This window comes from Daphnia magna, linkage group LG4, assembly GCF_020631705.1.
Source record: "Daphnia magna isolate NIES linkage group LG4, ASM2063170v1.1, whole genome shotgun sequence".
In the NCBI taxonomy this organism is placed as follows: Eukaryota; Metazoa; Arthropoda; class Branchiopoda; order Diplostraca; family Daphniidae; genus Daphnia; species Daphnia magna.
This window is the reverse complement of record NC_059185.1, coordinates 1,071,166-1,089,758: the sequence shown is the minus strand read 5'-3', so window position 1 is coordinate 1,089,758 and position 18,593 is coordinate 1,071,166. Positions and strand designations below refer to the sequence as shown.

The following is an 18,593-nucleotide window of genomic DNA, read 5'->3' as shown; positions in this document are numbered from 1 at the left end:
ACCATAGCCAAAAGCCAAGCAATAAGTCACTTGCGCTTTCTGCGTGATTCCAGAAATTCTTTTGGGGCTTTAATGCTAATGGAATCGACCTGGCAATGTTGCAAATTTTAATTGTGAAAAACCGAAAAAAAAAGACAGGTGCAGTACGTCTCGTAAGAAGAAATCAATTCTTATGAATAGCATAAAAATTTAGGATCTTGTTAGTCTTCGTTTTATTGATCGAAAAAAGAATTTAGCAAAGCAAATAGTCTAAAGTCTACACGAAGTATCTCATTAGGATGATAAAATGAACGCAGACGACACTGTTCTCAGAGCTTCCTGGCGGCTTCTTTGCGAACGAATGGAGCTGCACAAAGTCTCGGAGTGAGCAGGCAGTTGGTATTTAGCAGTAGGGAGACATAACTTCAAGGTTTTTGTGTGTGAACTCAACTTAGTGAGTGTACGTTAAATGTTGAAATGAAACTAATATTAGAATGCTGATAAATATGGCGCTTTTCTCCTAGTGCCTTATTTACACGATTGCATGTTGATAGGGACCAATCATCTAAAGACCAAAGAGTTGTTTTCTTCTTTGGAAGAGCTGTCATGATGATGGGGAAGTTGGGTGATGGGAGTTGGCACTTTTGAATGTGTGTGCGGGTGATTAATATCACAAGAAGAAATATCGCTGTTGTTCGGTCTTGTGGTTGTGGTGTGTTACCGTGCCTTGTGCGAGTAGGGGTAAACTATAGGCTCGGTCGTCACCGAGTGTTTAAATATTCCTATTTCGCCATTTTTTATTCCATAATAGACGAAAGAAAAAACCATTTTCGTTTGATTTTTTGACTATCGCGTTTGTTTACATTCTTCTTTGAAAAATCAATCGGGAAAAACAAAAAAAATCATGTTTAGCTAACAAATAGGCCTTTTGATGGAACTGACTAAGAAACAGAAAATACCAATAAAAAACAGTGAAACCATGGAAGCTGTTACAGATCCAGATAGGAGGGCTCGTCTCCTCAAACTGGAAGAACGAGTTTTCAATCCTAGGGATATTCTTAATGCTGATTGCCTTCTTGTAAGTTTACATAATGTCCCTCATTCTGTATTCTGCAGTGTAGTTTAATGAGTGCTTGTGTTTCCCACAGGATGCTGTGCAATCGATGGTGTATGACAGTGATCATCCAACCATAAAGCGCATGAAAAACGTTGAAGCCTTTATCAACCGCTGTAAGTTAGCTTATTTAAAAGTTTCCTTAAAATATGTTAACAATCTCAAGATGTTTTTCAGATGCTAAAGTTGCTGATGAGATTAGCAGGTTGAGAGTAAAAGTGGATGATTTTTTGGTCATCAAAGTCATAGGAAGGGGAGCTTTTGGTCAAGTCCAATTAGTAAGACATAAATCAACCAAGAAAGTTTATGCTATGAAGCTTCTTAGCAAATTTGAAATGGTAATTAACCAGATTATTCAAGTTAGATTACTGTCATTCAAATGCCAATTGAACATATTTCCAGATAAAAAGATCAGATTCAGCATTCTTCTGGGAAGAACGGGACATTATGGCGCACGCCAATTCTGAGTGGATTGTAAGACTTCACTTTGCCTTCCAAGATACAAAGTATCTTTATATGGTTATGGACTACATGCCAGGTGTGTTCATTCACTTTGTTAATGATCTGTAAAAACCACCTGCTGAGCTTGTATTCCAATCTGCTTTCATTACCAGGCGGTGATTTGGTCAATCTCATGTCGAATTACGATGTTCCCGAGAAGTGGGCAAAATTTTATTGCGCTGAAGTGGTTCTAGCCTTGGAGGCTATTCATAACATGGGATTTGTTCATCGAGACGTTAAGCCAGACAACATGTTATTAGATGCTCTTGGCCACTTGAAGTTAGCCGATTTTGGCACTTGCATGAAAATGGACGAGGTAAACTATTTCCAACAGTGTCTTCAACGACGATGCTCTAAATGTTCACATCTCTACTGTCACGATTTTAGGATGGACTCGTTCGATCAGACACCGCCGTCGGTACACCGGATTACATTTCACCCGAAGTTCTTAAGTCACAAGGAGGAGAAGGTATAGCCGACAAAACGCGAAATAATAATGTAAACGAAAGATCTAATATATACTTGCAAAACAGGATTATACGGGCGAGAGTGTGATTGGTGGTCCGTTGGAGTTTTCCTATATGAAATGTTGGTGGGAGATACACCGTTCTACGCCGAGAGCTTAGTGGGAACCTACGGGAAGATCATGGATCACAAGAATTCTCTTTCGTTCCCTGATGATGTTGAAATTAGCCCTGCTGCCAAAAGCTTAATCTGCTCTTTCCTGACTGACAGGTAATTACTACTGGGTTTTTAAAATGATTCATGAATTAAATATCATTATTTCGTCATGTACAGGACGCAGCGTCTAGGGCGTAGTGGTGTTGAAGAGATTCGAAATCATAAATTCTTCGTCAATGATCAGTGGACTTTCGACACTATTCGAGACTGTACGATTGAATTGCTCGCCATTTAAATTTCGCTTATTGTTGAAGAATCTATTTGTCGTACAGGTGTCCCACCGGTAGTACCGGATTTGACTGGTGATGACGATACAAGCAATTTTGACGACGTTGAGAACGACGACGTACCAGAAGAAAATTTTCCTGTTCCTAAAGCCTTCGCCGGAAATCATTTACCCTTTGTTGGGTTCACGTATTCGAAAGATTATCAGTGAGTATAAGTTGTTGATCTTTAAATTCCAGAACTTACCTGATGGCATGTGTTCCTAGATTACTGACTGGAGGTCTAAGACGAGCAAGCACCAACGGTGGAATAGATAGAGTAGACGGGGTATGTCAGGCTCAACTCTAATGGGATTTTCTCGCATGTATGTTTGTTTGTTTTTTATGGTTTTCATTAATCGTTTTACAGGAAGCAGTAGGGAATGAAACTGGCGCTCAGCGCAAAGTACCTGACTTGGAAGAGATCGTGAACAAGGAAAAGCGCCACATAGCTGAGCTAGAGCACAAATATACGTTGACGCTACATCAATTAGATTTAGCTACAACCCGTGAGGAGCAATTGCGAAACGAGGGCTGCGAGTTGGAACGAAATCTTGCCCTAATCAAGCACGAACTTAAAGAAGTAATTCTTAATATTTTTTCTTTTTTCGTCATGGTACCATTCTTGTATTTTTAGGCACAGCGACGGTCGGAAAATGATGCGGAAAATAGAAAAAAGTTGGAGCAGAATATCGCTGAGCTCAAGCGTAAATTGGATGAAGAACAGAATCGCCGAACACGTGATAATAGCAATTCACAAGCGGTTGCCGAACGTATAAGCTCACTCGAAAAACAGGTGAAACCCATTATCCTGTTAGTTCCATTTGAGAATGTTTATTCATTGGTTATTTCGTATGTAACTGTAGTTGATGGAGGCCAATGAAAAGTTGAAGCAAGAAGTTGACAGCCACAACAAAACGAAAAAGCAAAATGCTGAATTCACTGTACTAGCTTCTGGTCGAGAGCATACCTTACTAGAAATGCAGGATAAAGTGGCTGCATTACAACGAGCCCGAGATGCACTAGAAGCTGAGGCAGCCGCCCTTCAGGTGGGATTATAACCTAAACAGAAGATAAAGGTAGAGCGTAAAAATTAAATGTCCGATTTCTTCCAGGCTCAATTAGATCAGGAGAGAGCGACGAGAGAGCAAGAGGCTGACCGCCAACAAGAAATGGAAACCAGACGTCAGGCACTGATAAGCGAGCTGGAGCGAACCAAAGAACGCCAGGCTTGTAACCTTGCCGAGAACAACCGGCTGTCGGAAAGGATCGTCGAAATGGAGAAACGTTCTGCATCTCTCGAACTGGAACTGAATGCTATGACGTCCAAATATGAGCGAGAAAAACGTGCTCATCAGGAAACAGAACAGAGTCGTTCCGGCAATCAAGAAGAGGCTAGTGCGGAAGTGGTCAAAGCGTTGCAGTTGAAATTGCAAGAGGAAAAAGCATCCCGGCAAAAGGCGGAGAATCAATGGCAAGAACGCGAACGTCAGATTTCGATGCTTTCGGTCGACTATCGGCAAATTCAGCAGCAGCTCAATAAACTGGAAGGCGATCATCGGCAGGTAAGCTTGAAGTTGACCAATTCGTTTAGTAACAGATGCACTAAGTTAATGGCTCTTTCTTTTCTTCAATTTCTAGGAAGTTGACAAAACCAAAGGACTGATTCTTCAACTTGAGCGAGAGTCTCAAAAGCGGTCACTTCTACAGAATGATCAAAGCGTTCTGTCTGCCGAAATGGCTGTCCTTCGTAGTCGTGAGCGGCAACTTCAACGCGAGCTGGAAGCAGCTCGTGACGTGGCTCGTAGTCTGGAAGAAGAACTACACAAATTGCGAACCATCAAGTCGGTTGACGATTTACAAATGCGTGAACTCCAAGATCAGTTGGAAGCTGAGCAATACTTTTCTACTTTGTACAAGACGCAAGTAACTGAGTTGCGCGAAGAGGTGGATGAGAAGACCAAGCAGGTACTTTTCGGTCACTTCGCTATTTTCTCTACCAAGAACCAAGCCTAAAAATGCGCTCGATAAATTATTTTTGTAGGTTAGTGAACTAGAGGACGAGCGAGCAAGCATCACCCACCAGCTCCAGTTATCTCTTGCCCGGGCGGATTCCGAAGCTTTAGCAAGAGCTATCGCAGAAGAGACTGTAGCCGAAATGGAGAAGGAAAAGACGATGAAAGATTTGGAAATTAAAGGTGCTAAAATGTTTTAAATAGTCTGCTGGTACAAAAAAAAAACTGACCGTTCGATGCTTGCAGATTTGGTGGCTAGACATCGAGCAGAGATCATCAACAAGGAGGTAGCGCTCAACAGTCTGCGCGATCGAGAGAATGAATTGAAGAAGACTTTCGACTTAGTTACCCAGGAGAACCAAGAGCTGGGCAATAAATTGAAAAGTGCCCAGGAAGACTTAGCACAGGCATCCACGGCTTCCGTGGACGAGGTGGAGCGGTTACGGAAACAGCTCAAGCAGGAACAACTGCTCAAGATGCAAGCGGTCAACAAACTTGCCGAAATTATGAATCGTAAAATTCCTGACGGCCGTAATCCTAAGAAAAATGCAGGTGGTGGAGCTGATCTGCGACGCAAAGAGAAGGAATGTCGTAAACTACAACAGGAGCTCACTCAGGAACGTGAAAAATATAATCAAGTGGTGGCCAAATCGCAAAAAGAAACGCAGGTATTTACATCATAATTTATTATTTTTTTTTTTTTTCAATGTGGTTCCTCCTTGAGTCGGATGTTTTCCCTTTCAGGACTTACAATCGTCACTTTATGAAGAGAATCAACTCCGAATCAAACTGCAAATGGAGGTCGACAGCAAGGATTCCGAAATTGAACAACTATCTCAAAAGTTGGCTTCGGCATCAGCTGATACCGTATCAAATATTAGTAGCGGAGCAGAGAACGAATCAGAAGAGGGAGTTCAAGTGAGGAGTCCAGTGTTTTAACGTGCATGTAACTCATCTTAACCTAATCTTTGCGTTTGATAGGATTCTTGGTTAGAAGGCTGGCTTTTTATTCCTTCAAAACAAAATATTCGGCGCCATGGTTGGCGAAAACAATACGTGGTCGTGTCGTCCAAGAAGATCTTCTTTTATAATTCAGAGAGTGACAAGCAGAACGCCGATCCCGTTCTCATCCTAGACTTGAACAAAGTCTTCCACGTCCGTTCTGTTACACAGGGCGATGTCATACGCGCTGATGCCAAAGAGATTCCCCGTATTTTGCAGATTCTCTACGCCGGCGAAGGTATGGAAATCTATTTATATTTGTTTTATTTTAAATCAGCCTTTTAATTTTATGTTTTCTGTCCTGGTAGGCGAATCTCGTAAACCAGACGAGAGCACCCCACCGCCGGATTTAGTCGGTCGTGAGGAAAAACCTGGAACTGTTAACCACAAAGGCCACGAACTTGTGGCTATTAGTTTCCACATGCCAACCACTTGTGAAGTGTGCTCAAAACCTTTGTGGCATATGTTCCGACCCCCACCTGCCCTTGAGTGCCGCCGGTGTCGCATCAAAGGTATTTAAACTAATCTGATAAGTCATAGGATAATCACAAGTGGCTAATCTTTTGTTAACCTCATTTTGCAGTTCACAAAGAACATTTGGATAAGCGTGAGGAAATCATCGCTCCCTGCAAAGTCCACTACGATCCTAATACAGCCAAAGAGATGCTCTTATTAGCAGGGACGTTGGAGGAACAACAGCAGTGGATATCGCGGCTGTCGAAAAAGATCCAGAAATTTGGCTATAAAGCCAATTCAGCCGCAATGGGCGGTGCTGAAGGAGCACGCGTCTCGCCAAGGTAGGAGAAACCACAGTGAAACCCTGTATGTGTGTGTATGTATCGTTTACTAATTCCCCTCTTGTGGTTAACGAATAGGGAGTCGACGCGATCAGCTTACCGTCCTTACGTACAGCAAAGGTCGGCTACTTTGCCACCAAACAGCGTTCAATCAGGAGTGCGCAACAGCAAGTGAAAGCCTTCAAAGGTTGCCAATATTTTTTCATACATGGTACACCTTTCTACTACAGCAGGTGTTGAAGAATGATGTTCATTATTGTTCTTTTTTGCGTAATAACAAGTATGTAGTTCTAAACTTTCTTTTCTTTCGTTTCTACACAAATGACTCGTTTAAACGTTGATTGCACAGGTTGTACCGTCAGTATCCCTGTGGCGGCATCTTTACTATATAGCAAAACCTTTCTCGATCCTCTTTATTTTTTTTTTCCTTGTTGTCCTTTTTTCTGTCTTCGAATTGTGCCAACTTGCATCCTCTCCTCTACACTGCCTTACCCTCCTTCATATTTTCCCACTTCCCGTTGTAGTGTTTTACAAAATTCCCAACTCCCATTTCCTGTTGAATGATTATTTATTCTATATTTCTTTTGTTTCCTTTTTTGGGAGGTTCTTTTTTTTTTCTTGTTCCGCCAAAGGCCCGACACAAGACACAAGTGACCTTCAATGTTGCTGTCTACCCACCCACCTCTTCACACTATTTTTGAACCTTGGAACAGTTTTATGTCTTGGGCATCCCCATCTCAACCTATGGAAATGCATGGTGCATATGTAATTACGCAGGAAAAAGGACGTAGAAGAAGAGACATTTGAAAGATAGACAGAGAGAGAACGTGACGTATACACCGGGAACGTTTGCTTCAAATGGGTTGTTGAACCTCCCTTTGATACGACAGTTGCGTCATTTACATTCCTGATTTGCCTACGCATGTATGTGTATCTGTGAGGAGCTGGCATTTTTTTTTTTTTCTTGGTGGGGTCTTTCTGAAAAAAGGAAGGAAAAAAGCACCGATTTAAATAATATAGTCATTGGGATGGATAACGAATAACAGATGAGGGATCGGCAGTAAGACAAAATAGATGCTAACTGTTACAACGACAAGACGAGAAAATTGCCGATTTATATTGTGCCTTGTAATTGCGTTTTGAAATTGTTTTCAACTTTAACTTTTCGTGTTTCTTCCTCCCAATTATAGATTTTTTTTTTGTCCGTGCGTTTGAGGAAAATCGAGCTTTTGTTTCCATGCTTATAATAATTGGGCAATTCAATCACGTTTAAACCTAGCCGACTGCTGTTGCATTCGGTTCGGTATTCCTTGGAGAAATCAACTAAAATATCTGACAGGACAGCCCTCATTGCCTTTATTAAGACGCTGGTCGCGCTTTTTTTTAACTAACATTTTAAAATCATTCTACTTGAATTGGTGGCAAAAAAGAGACTAGAACGGAAACATGCTTTTTCCTCAATCCCAAACTTTAAACACTTCTCGATTCTCTCCCCCAAAGCCATGAATTTGTATCCTCATCTTCTATAGGTATAAATCTTGAAAACCACCATTTTCACGTGCAACACTCTTGAAGATGTGAGTGTACAGGATGAATTGCGTATGCTCTCGTGTGTTTGTGTAATATAACTTTTGATTTCTAAATTTCGAATATTTGTCTTCATGTTTTTATTTTCATTCAAAATCTATTGCAATTAACAAAAAAGTAGTTAAGTTAAGAGAGTAAGAGAGGACGAAAAACAGCAAAACTAAAAAATCAAACATTTTTCGGTTTTAAACAGTTTGATGTAGTGCTATTCTGTATTGATAGATGGTGTTGTACAATTTCAGTCGTTGGGAAAGCGAGTTAAAAGGCCTGGCTGGGAGAAAGCACATGGTGTGACTGCCTGAAAGTCGGCTGGCAGTTAAGTTGCCTGAAACCCGGCTAAATAATAATTCGCATGTATTGTGTCGTCATTTTAGGTAAGCTTTTTACTAGTTTTTTCGTAAGTGTCTGAGGTACGTGTCCAATTGATTCTGTGAGAAGAAAATGTACATCTTAATATTAAATTGTCGTTTGATGATTGAGGGTTATTGCTGTGGTACTAGTCCTCTCTCAGTTGAACCAACGTGGTCGACTATCGGCCATTATTATACTCTGAGAGACCACGTGATTCTCGTGACTCACGTATGAGAGGGGCCGTTTCTCGCGAGGAGTGGACCACGAATTGAATTTGTTACCGTTCAGAGCCACTCGTTGCTTCCAAATTTGTTCTTTCATTGCACCATCGCTATTGAAATTTACCTAATTTGGTCAACATCAGGAAACTTGAATCGGCATTCAGCAAATAGGAGCTCTGGCTCGAAGAGACGTTATTGAATAAAACATCCAAACAAATTATCGAACTCGAACGCAGAAATATTCCGTTTGTCATTCTGTTCTTAAAGAATTCTTTTATTTTTTTTTATCTCACTGCGATGCACGGCGCTTTGAATGATTCCATTAGCCCGTTAGTTTTTCTCCCTATTTATTTTTTTTTCCCCCGTCTTCGAATATGTCCAGTCTCCATTAGCTGCCGAAGCTCGGTAGGGGGTGGGTGCCAATGCCAATGTTACTAGGTCCATCGACATCGTAGTGCACTTAATAGATGAACTGTTACTCAGCTGGTCTATGCGGGTATTTGACATTCTATGATTCGTTTAAAGTCATTAAATGTCACGAACTTGAAGACTAACATAATTGATTGAATCTGAAATTCATCCCTGCTGATGTGATTGCATGCGAAAAAGTTGCACAAAGTAGCAAAACAAATCGATAGAAAAGTGCAGTTGATGAACTCTCTTCTCTAGCAGGAAATGAGATTGTGGCACCGAGGGAATACGAAAGATACAAGAAAATAAGAAATGGAAGAGAAAGCTTCTTCTCGTTTTATTTGATGTGTTAGTGCGTGCGTGCGTGCGTGCGTGAACCACGTACAAGTCGGCGCGGATGGCTCTGCGCAGTCGTTCTGTGATTACGGAAAGGAGATGTGTTCAGCGTTAGGTCGACCTGGGCGACAGTTGGCCAGCCTTCGTCATCGAAGAGAGAGTGTTAACCGCCTGCAACTGTTTGTTGATTGCTTCACATTTTTTCGAAAGAACGATCTGGTCCGTCATTCACTGCGGCCTACATCGAGTGTTGATCTAGTTTGTGTCGACGGTCATCGTCCTCAATTGCAAAAATATGGCCTTAACGTACGAGTAGCGTTTGAGGCAACAGGTTGCTTTTGGAACGATTGTTTCTTTTCGGCAACACGTGTGGTGCTTTCGATTCTTTCCAAATGCCGCGAGAGCAGCAGCTGGATCGTGTGGGAGGAGGCGGAGTGAGTCGGCAAAACAGACGGCCACCACTAATCAAGAATGCTGGATGCTGTTTAATGCTAGATCCTCACTACAGCAATAGTAGCATGTATTTGGGCGATGAGGGCACTTATGTCTGTAAAGCATTCAGTCCTCGATCTTACGTCATTCAAAAGGTGCTTTTGAAAAAATATTAGAATTTTTTTTCCTCGCTCCGCCCTTACGTTTTCGTTTCGTGTTATTATTGGTTTTTTAATTGCTCGGTGTCGTCTGGATGTGGTAGATCCGGTGCGGGGGTGTTGTCGAGCTGGATTGTATGAGAAAAGAGAAAAGGCCGATCAATACACGTCGTTGCTCGAGTGGATGGTTTTTGGGTGGGCGGATACGTTCGATCGAGGGTGTGCAACAGGGATTCTTTATTTTCCCTCTTTTTCTCCGTATTTTCCGATTTTTTTTGCGCCCCAAGATTTCCGATCAGATGAATGGATGGGCAAAAGCGGCTGTGCAGAAAAGGGTTGAGATCGGATGGAAGCTCTGACGTCAGCAGGCACACGTCATTCCTGCGATACCATTGATCGGTCATATCCCACTCTTGACTATTTCAACCTCTCGTCTTTTCGATGTTTTCAATGGCACTTTCCCTTTGTTTTTATTTTTACTGTTGTTGCGCTACGTTCTATCTTGACAACCGTATCTGTTGTGTATTGTGTTGTCGCTAGTAGGATATTAATGATTGATTATTCAATCTCCGAGTAGTGTATTGGGTCCTATCGATCTCTGAACTCCAGGAAGTCGTTCGAATCCATTTGTGTTTCTTGTTACATGTATGTTGTAAAGTTTTCAATGGTTTCTTGTTGTGGTTGTTTCTGCATAGGTTGGACCCTCTTCGACGTCACCTCCACCACCTTTATCGGCAGTACCTTCGCTGAATCCCGACGCTGTCGTTTTTGAAAGCAATCATCTGACCAGACAAATAACTGACACGGACAGTATTGTCATTGACCGCCCGACTGCAGTAACCCACTCCTCAGGAAAAGGTTATTTCCTGTTGTCAAAGATTTTCCTTTTTATTATTATTTTTTTTCTTCCTTTTGTTGGTATAAAAAATTATATACACGACACTGAAAAAGAAATCGTTGGGCTGGAACAGTAGCGGTGAGACCCCTCTAGCGTGAAGGTTCTTACATGGTTGCTCTAAAAAAAATTTTCTTCCTCCCTTACAAATGCCCAAGAAACTCGTAAATTTTTTTGGTGCCAAATATGCTCATCATCATTAAAAAAAAAAAAATAAATCATTTGTACAGCTCGGTCATTTATCCACTTGACGAAAACCCCAATTTTTCAACATTCGGTCGATCGATTACTTCAAGTCACGCGGTATCGTATTTATCGCGATATTTGAAAATAATCGATCAGTAGTAGTATCGAGCGATTTTCAACGGCCATTTTCTTCACCATTTTCCCTTCCCCCGGCCTCTCGTGTAGCCTCCCCGTGTTAGCCTGGCTTTTTCGAGAAGCTAGCGAAAAAGAGGCGAGGAGGAGAGCCCGATATTTAGCCGGTACTTATTTTTTTTAAAACTGAATTAAAGGAGAATTAGAGGTATTATTAGACAATTTCTTTTGGGTAAAAAGGTTTTATTCTGCTTGTTTGTATCATTCGTTCTTTGCTATGATTAAAGAAAATGGGTATAAATGTGCTCGACCACGATACACACACTGCAATGACTAGGCAAACGGATAAAAATACTGCGATTAACTGCTTGTGAATGTTTGCGAATTTGTAGGAAATATTCGTGTTTTAAGGATTTGACAACAATTTCATGTTTGACAGGAGTTTCCTTAAACTAGAATTGTAAATCACGTATGCCTTATCAAGTTCATCAACGAGGGCACCGGCCATTCGTTACACTTAGCTTTATCAACGTTGGTAATAATTTAGTAGCGTTATTTGGTTGTACAGAGGTGTATTTTGCTTCTCCTAATGTTTTGCATTCTTGTTTTATACAGATCATACATTGGTGAATGGGGAAGCAGTCATGCCTTCACCAGTGGCTCTCTCCGTGGAATCTTTGCCTGCTGTAGACTCACCGGACATGCTGAGGTTAATGTTCACTTCTAGATATTGCTGTCTCTGTTAAGTCATGTGTTTTGTAGTAAGTTCTTCATGTGATCTGGTCTGCTGTCAGTATGGCTGCTCAGTCATCAATGATGATAATTGTTAATTTCACAGTATTACATAAATGACATTTAGCATTTTGTGCCTTCCAGCCTGAGTCGAGGTTTAGTGTTATAATTTTTATTACTGCAGCAGCACAGTGTTAGTATTTCTTAACAGCATTGGCTGTGTTCTATTTTGTTTTTATGTATTGTATCCGAAAAATAATTCTTTTTCACTTATTAACAGCCCGAGCCCAGTGACTGTGTCCCTTGTACAAGACACTACCAAGACAATGATGAATGGTGACCAACTGCAATCCAAAGAAGGGGAGAGTGGTTCTGTCCAGAATGAATCAGTAGTGGTTTCAAGTGAGATTGTGAACAATCCTTCTGCAATGTCTCCCATCGGGGATGTTCCAGTCGACAGGCTAAAGCATGCTTTAGCTGTGCAATTAGAATACTACTTTTCAAGGGAAAACCTGGCTAATGATGCTTATTTGGTGTCTCAAATGGATGGGGACCAATATGTTCCTATTTGGACTGTGGCTAACTTCAATCAAATCAAGAAATTGACAACTGATATTAAGCTGATCACAGAAGTTTTGAAGGAATCACCAAATGTCCAGGCAATATTATAAAATTAATGTCTGATTTATTCCTCAACACCCTAATCATTGTTCAATGTGTCGTGACGTAGGTGGATGACGAAGAGATGCGCGTGCGACCTAGCCACAAACGTTGCATTGTGATTCTTCGAGAGATTGATGGCACTACGCCAGTTGAGGAAGTACGTGCCATTTTCGCTGATGAGTCTCTACCCAAGATACTCTCCTGCGAGTTTGCTCATAACAATGTATGGTACATTACTTTTGAATCGGACGACGATGCCCAGCGAGCCTACCACTATGTTCGAGATAACGTTAAGGAATACAAGGTACATACGTCATAGCTTATCTGTTGTTGCCAGTGGGATTTTTAGGCGATGACTTTGCAGGAAACAATTAACTCAATTTACTAAATTCGACCACCTAGTGGCGCAAGATTGAACGTGTTTTCAATAATTATCGTTGTTTGAGTTTACAGGGCCGTCCAATCAATGCACGCATAAAGGCTAAGCCGGCGATGAATCGCTTTTTCGGCTTGCCAGGTGGAGTGAATAATGGGTTGCCTGGTGTTCCTCCCGGTATGAGCATTGTTCCACCAGCCGTTCCTCTCCCTGTCCCGGTGATCCTGGCACCTGGAGCTCCTTTGCCTGTGGCTGTAGCACCAGTGCCTCCCACTGCTGTCCCTTTGGTTGCTGCAACTGGTACGGCTCCGTCGCTCAAGAACGGATATCCAACTGCCGTGGCAAGTGGAACTCCGCCCCCGCACGAAGGTGCGGTCGCTGTTAATCCTTCGGTAAACCAACAGCAGCAGCCACACATGCAGCCGCATCATCAGCAGCAGCCTAGATTCCTCTATGCAGCACCTCCCGCCCCTGGATCACCGTATGGAGCACAACCTCAGCTTCAGTTATACGCGTTCCATCATCCCAGTTCATTCTACACGCCAACTGTCCTACAGGCAAGAGTCTATCAGTCTTTTCATCTTTTTGCTTGATAGTAAAATCGTTAACCGTTATGTTGTGCAGGCGTGGCCTTCGACGACCGCCGCCGGTACTTCGCTGTTTGATTTGGCACCGGTGTTTGCTATGAATGGTCTGTCGCCTCAAGCAACGTTTAAACCGTCACCCAATCCACGCTACCCAGGTAACATGGGCGGCCGAGGACGGGGTGCTCATCGTCGAAATTTATCGACACATTCTAATGCGAATAACCAAAACGAAACAAGCGTTTCGGCGCATTCTCCTGGATTCAGCCAACAACAACAATCTGGCGGCTTGAGCGGTTCTGCTGGTGGCAATGCCAGCAGCACTGCGAACGGCGTTTCTATGAGTAACGGGCCATCCGCTGCGCCCCTTCCGTCCAAAAACAGTAACTCCCCTCAAGCGGGGACGAGTGTTTCGTCCTCTTCACCGGTGACTAGCAACGCTGGCGGCAGTGGACGTGATAATAAGGAAGCGAGCGCTGTAAGCGGCACTAGTCATCATCCGCTTCAGAAACAGGCGACTGATGGCGCTCCTGCTGCGGTCGGAGCAGCAGGTTACGCTCCTGCTTCTAGCGATGAAAGGCGACACCATCACGAAGCCAACAACGAAAGGAATTTTGGTAAGCTAATTTGAGCATTTCTAAGAAATTGATTGATTAATCGTCATTCATGGTTTAGGAGCCGACCGTGGCGATAGACAACAGTACGGATTTGGCGGCAGAGGCCGTGGTCGACCTAGAGGTTAAACACATGGAATTCATAATCAATTTATCTCAAATATTCGAATTTTTGTATGCTTTTTTAGGTGATAGAGGGAATAGAGGAGGCGGATATTCGTCCTATTATCGCGGTGCATCAAATGGCCCTTACCGTGGTGGCAGCGGCGGAGGCGGTGGTGGAGATCGTGAACGACAGGATCGTGACTCGCGGCACGGTAGCTTCGGCTCCTCTGTTGGTAGTGGCGGGGGAAGTTACCAGTCGCGTGTTAATGGCCCACATCAGCATCACCATCATGGTAATGGTAATAGCAGCACGACTAGCCCAGCACCCGATTTCGACCTTCAGGCAGTTTCTTCGTTTCCGCCTTTACCTGGTCTGGAAGCTGGAGCTCCTAGTGGAGCGTCTCTCGCTGTGTCAAGCAACTCTGCCGGTATTTACCTTAAATCATTTTTTAAGAAAAAATAAGTGTTATTTGAAACTCACATCTCTGGTTTCTTATAGGTGGTAATGCAGTAAACTCTGAAGCGACGCCCAAAACTGAGGAGAACAGTACACCGGAATGTGTAGCTCATTTAGGAGCAGTTAATAGTAGCGGAGCAAGTGGAGCTTGGGGTGAGAGTAAACTGTCGGATGTAGTGAAAGGTGTGGCCAAACCGAAAAGTGGCTCAAATAACGGGCATGGTCCAAAACATCTATTGAACGGCCCCGCTTTGGTTCCGAGCGGAGGGCATAACAGCAATGCAGCAGCCAGTAGTTCTGCAGCTTCCGTGATAACGCCATCGGGTGGCATGTTGGGTGCAACCAAGGCAACTTCACTCGAGAGCCAACCATCTCCATTGCCTAACGGTGATCTCGCACAGTCCACTCTTGCCCTCACTCCGCCCACATCCCCTGGAAAAAAAGAAAAGCCTTTTTCGGGTTCTGCTGTTCAACAAGCCAATACTTCAAAACCGGCCAAAGCGCAAACGTCCACTCAACAATCGCTCATACACCACCATCAACAACCCACGGCAACTGGAACTCCTCCCTCCGATGTAGCGCCGGTTAAAGTAGTTGTCGCTCCTGTTCATCCGCCCGGCGTTTCGTACGCTAAAATGGCCGAACAGAACAAGGATCGATTGGAACAAATGGCACGCGAAGTCAAAGAGCGCGAGCTAGAACAGGAACGTGAGAGGAGGAGGGTAGCCCAAACGAGTAAATAATGAAATATCATTACCCTTGTTTTTAAATCAATAGCTGAATGTTTTCTTATTGCTTGTTTGCAGAATTGGCAGCTAATCAGGGTAAAACTGGTGCACGGCCGGGTGGGCCTGGTCAAACACCCGGTAATGTAGCGCCGTCAACTAATTCGTCAAGCCAAGGACCAGCAGCTGTGCAGCAGCAGCATCAACATCAATATCGCAACGACAGACGTAAAGACAAGCAGGCTCACCACGTCAATATTAATATGGGCAGCGATATTGAGGTTGGTGGTTCACGTGACCGTTCCAAATCTCCTTGAAAGTCTGTTTTAAAAATGATGGGCGGAAAGAAAAAGGAGCGATGGTGGGTGGACAAAATTTCTTCTTAAATTTTCGAAACTTATCTGCCTACACGTAACAGCAACAATATTGTTTTGGTTTTTCCCCCCCCCATCTCTCTTGTCTTTTCCGAGGTGGTGTTGTCGTGGGCTAAAAGACGAAAGAGGCCAGCCAAGTTTTGCTGGATTCCATTGTGTATCAATGCCTCTCCGTCATCTTTAGAATTAATGCCACCGCCGACGAACTTACTCGGTAGTTCCGTTTAGGATTTAACCTAATATTTTTTCTTCAAACGTCGATCTTTGCATTAGCAATCGTGATTTATCAGATTGTCTATCGACATTAAGGAACGAACCATTTAAAAATTTGCTCCATTTACCCAATCTACTACCACATCCTCGCACGTAGAGAGAAATGTTTCTCGGGGAAGGGAGCTTGAAATCGTTCAATCGGTTGCTCATCTCGCCAACGGGTGTGGAATGTGTTGCAAGATTCTTCTTCCCGCATAAACACACCTAACGCTACACGGATAAATATGTTTTCTGACCTTTGTGTAACTTTTGTTTCAAATTATCTTTGCTGCCCCATTCATTGACTTGGACCTTGTTGGAAATTCGTGGAAAACATTAGCGCGTCTTGTGGTGTAGTTAAAAAAAAAAAAGTCAAAGCCAATAGCAGGAGAGTGGGGAAAACGTAACACACACAAAAAGAAGTTTTAATTTGTTTTTGAGGGTGGGGGGGAAAGTTTGATGCAAACGTGAATACGAGAGGGAGGAAACAAAATATGTTAATTAGTCGTCTGTTGATGCTTCAAAATTTGTAGGATAGTGGCGATAAAATTGAACGAATTATTTCGGAGCGAGAAACAAAAGACAAATAGCAAACACGTTGTTCAATAGTGATTCTCTTACGAAAAAAAAACCAAAAAAAAATTTTCTCCCTTATAGTCTTTGTCGTAGGTGTTGGATAATAACGTTCTCTTCATTACCGGCTCCCTTCGCTGGCTAATTCGTTTTGTTCTCCAAATGATAATTCTGTCTCTCGATTTTCTTTGGTATATTCTCCGCCGCCACCTCTCCTGCTCCTCCTTGCCCTCCTCGCCTTTATTTTTCATTGAAGGAATTCGGAAGAAGTGTAGGTAGTGTGACGGAGCTAGGTAATGAAGACGGGTGCTAATGTTTTTCTCTTCTTCATTGTCCGGTTTACCACAGCGGCTGCGCCAACAATTTATTATTTCATTATTCTCCCCGCCATTTTCTTCCCTCCATCTATGCTTTTTTGTGTTTCATATTCGAATATCTGAGATGAAATCATTTCTTTCCAACGACACCGCCCGTGACAGTTCGTTTCCCCTCTTTAAAAAAAAATTAAGTCCTGCTAGCCGTTTAGTGAACGGGAAGACATGTCCTCGCTTTTTTTTTTTTTCTTTTTTTCGATCTTCCCAAACCACCAGCCTAAAAAGATTTAAATAGTGTGTTCCAGTCAACGAGTATGAGGAGTTTTTTTTATTATTATTATTTTTTTTTTATCGGGGTAAGTGTCAACTAGCTGTCCAATATATATATTATTTTCTTTTTTTTTTTTTTTTTTTTTATATATCGTTTGGTCGAATGTTCACATCTTGATTTTTCTTTTTTTTTTTTTTTCCTTTGCTCTGGATCGTCATCATCCCACTTTCGATGTGTGTGTGTGTGATTTATCTCGCAAAATGGATTGTGCCTTACTGCCTTTTCTGGGTTATTTCTTTTTTTTTTTTTTTCTTTATTACTATCTTTTCGTTAACTCCATCTGTTCTTTTTTTCCTTTCTTTGCCCTCTTACCGCCCTTACACATCAGTCTTTGCGCGTGTTGTTTCGCCCTCGGTCGTTCTTATCACATTTATTTCTCCTCCTTTTACCTGTATTATTATTATTATTCGGACATTCGTCTCTTGTTGTCTTGCGAATTGATGCTAATTAAGTGTTCTTACGTCAACAGAATTTTTGGGTGGGGTTCTATATTTAAAACAATGTGTTAGGGGAGGGGAAGAGAATTGACGTGCTGGATGTATACTCCCACGCAAAAATTTTTGGCTTTCATTATGTTTCACGAGGAAACACACATTCATTCACGCAGCCTCCTCCTATTACTATTTACATGTCCGCCTCTTCTTTTTTCTTGAATCAGTAGATCGAAGAAAAAAAAAGTGGGAAAATTAAGGAAAAATAATTGAATTTTTTTTTTTCTTGATTTTTGAACTCGGAAAAAGATGTCTAAGATAGAAGCAGCCATTCATTATACCCTTTTTTTTTTTTAAGAGAAAGGAGAAGAAAAAAATTTGATTGCAGGAGAAAGATTCTAATGATACGATTCTGTATGCTTTTTTCGTCTTTTTTTTTACTATTACTACCCTATTACTATCATTGATACAATTCATCCTCATTACAAAGCAAAGAAGCCTGTGTTTGTTGTAAAAGTGTGTGTATATATTGTAGCCTGATGAAAGAGCTGTCCAACGGAGATTTGTTAGTGTACTACTCTTTGTTTTTTTCCCCCCTCTCCTTTTTGATTATCATTTTTTTCTCACTCTCGTTTCTCTGCAAAACAACATCAAAGAAAGCCAAGTAAAAACTAAAAAAAAAAAAATGATGGATAATAGGTTCGTGTCGTTACATACAAATGGAACAAAAAACAAAAAAAAACACCAATTACTGTGGTCCTTGTTTTTATTTATTCTATAAAGGGAAATTTGATATTTTGAATGAGATGGACGTTCTCCATTCACAAAACAGAAAATGACTGTTTTAACCGATGGTCGTGTGTAGTAGATGGGATCCATCCTTATATGGTAACTTCCAAGTAAGGAGAAATGACTTGCTTTGCATATTAAAGACATTCAAAGGTTGAAGAACTTAATCGAGTTCGACATTTTCGCGATAGTGTGGACTAATCAGACAAGTT

The 18,593-nt window shown here is 42.0% G+C and overlaps 2 protein-coding genes across 8 annotated transcripts; both read left to right on the top strand.

The window, feature by feature from the left end:
• The first annotated feature begins 370 nt into the window (after window positions 1-370).
• On the top strand, window positions 371-8,002 carry LOC116921393 (rho-associated protein kinase 2). Of its 2 annotated transcripts, XR_004393223.2 has the most exons (23): window positions 371-1,057; window positions 1,128-1,209; window positions 1,271-1,431; window positions 1,496-1,631; window positions 1,708-1,910; window positions 1,982-2,063; window positions 2,128-2,329; window positions 2,393-2,484; window positions 2,548-2,707; window positions 2,767-2,827; window positions 2,909-3,121; window positions 3,176-3,334; window positions 3,405-3,587; window positions 3,654-4,103; window positions 4,180-4,506; window positions 4,583-4,736; window positions 4,800-5,221; window positions 5,298-5,471; window positions 5,535-5,793; window positions 5,864-6,067; window positions 6,139-6,352; window positions 6,431-6,632; window positions 6,702-8,002. XR_004393223.2 is itself a non-coding variant. In XM_032927672.2 (22 exons), exons 1-22 carry the CDS (start codon window positions 911-913, stop codon window positions 6,525-6,527), a joined length of 4,182 nt encoding a protein of 1,393 aa, XP_032783563.1. In that variant the 5' UTR covers window positions 371-910; the 3' UTR covers window positions 6,528-8,002. The 2 variants fall into 2 exon arrangements, 1 of the variants encoding a protein (XP_032783563.1); XM_032927672.2 differs by having other exon boundaries at window positions 6,431-8,002.
• A 174-nt stretch (window positions 8,003-8,176) lies between these two features.
• LOC116921394 (la-related protein Larp4B) lies at window positions 8,177-18,340 on the top strand. 6 transcript variants are annotated; one of them, XM_045173012.1, is made up of 11 exons: window positions 8,177-8,313; window positions 10,544-10,706; window positions 11,677-11,770; window positions 12,074-12,452; window positions 12,524-12,760; window positions 12,910-13,389; window positions 13,457-14,033; window positions 14,092-14,154; window positions 14,219-14,563; window positions 14,635-15,327; window positions 15,399-18,340. In XM_045173012.1, exons 3-11 carry the CDS (start codon window positions 11,706-11,708, stop codon window positions 15,632-15,634), a joined length of 3,075 nt encoding a protein of 1,024 aa, XP_045028947.1. In that variant the 5' UTR covers window positions 8,177-8,313; window positions 10,544-10,706; window positions 11,677-11,705; the 3' UTR covers window positions 15,635-18,340. The 6 variants fall into 6 exon arrangements, with proteins under 6 accessions (XP_045028947.1, XP_032783564.2, XP_032783567.2 ...); XM_032927673.2 differs by lacking the exon at window positions 8,177-8,313 and adding an exon at window positions 9,313-9,845; XM_032927674.2 differs by lacking the exons at window positions 8,177-8,313; window positions 10,544-10,706 and adding exons at window positions 11,097-11,228; window positions 11,501-11,596.
• Window positions 18,341-18,593: the final 253 nt, after the last annotated feature.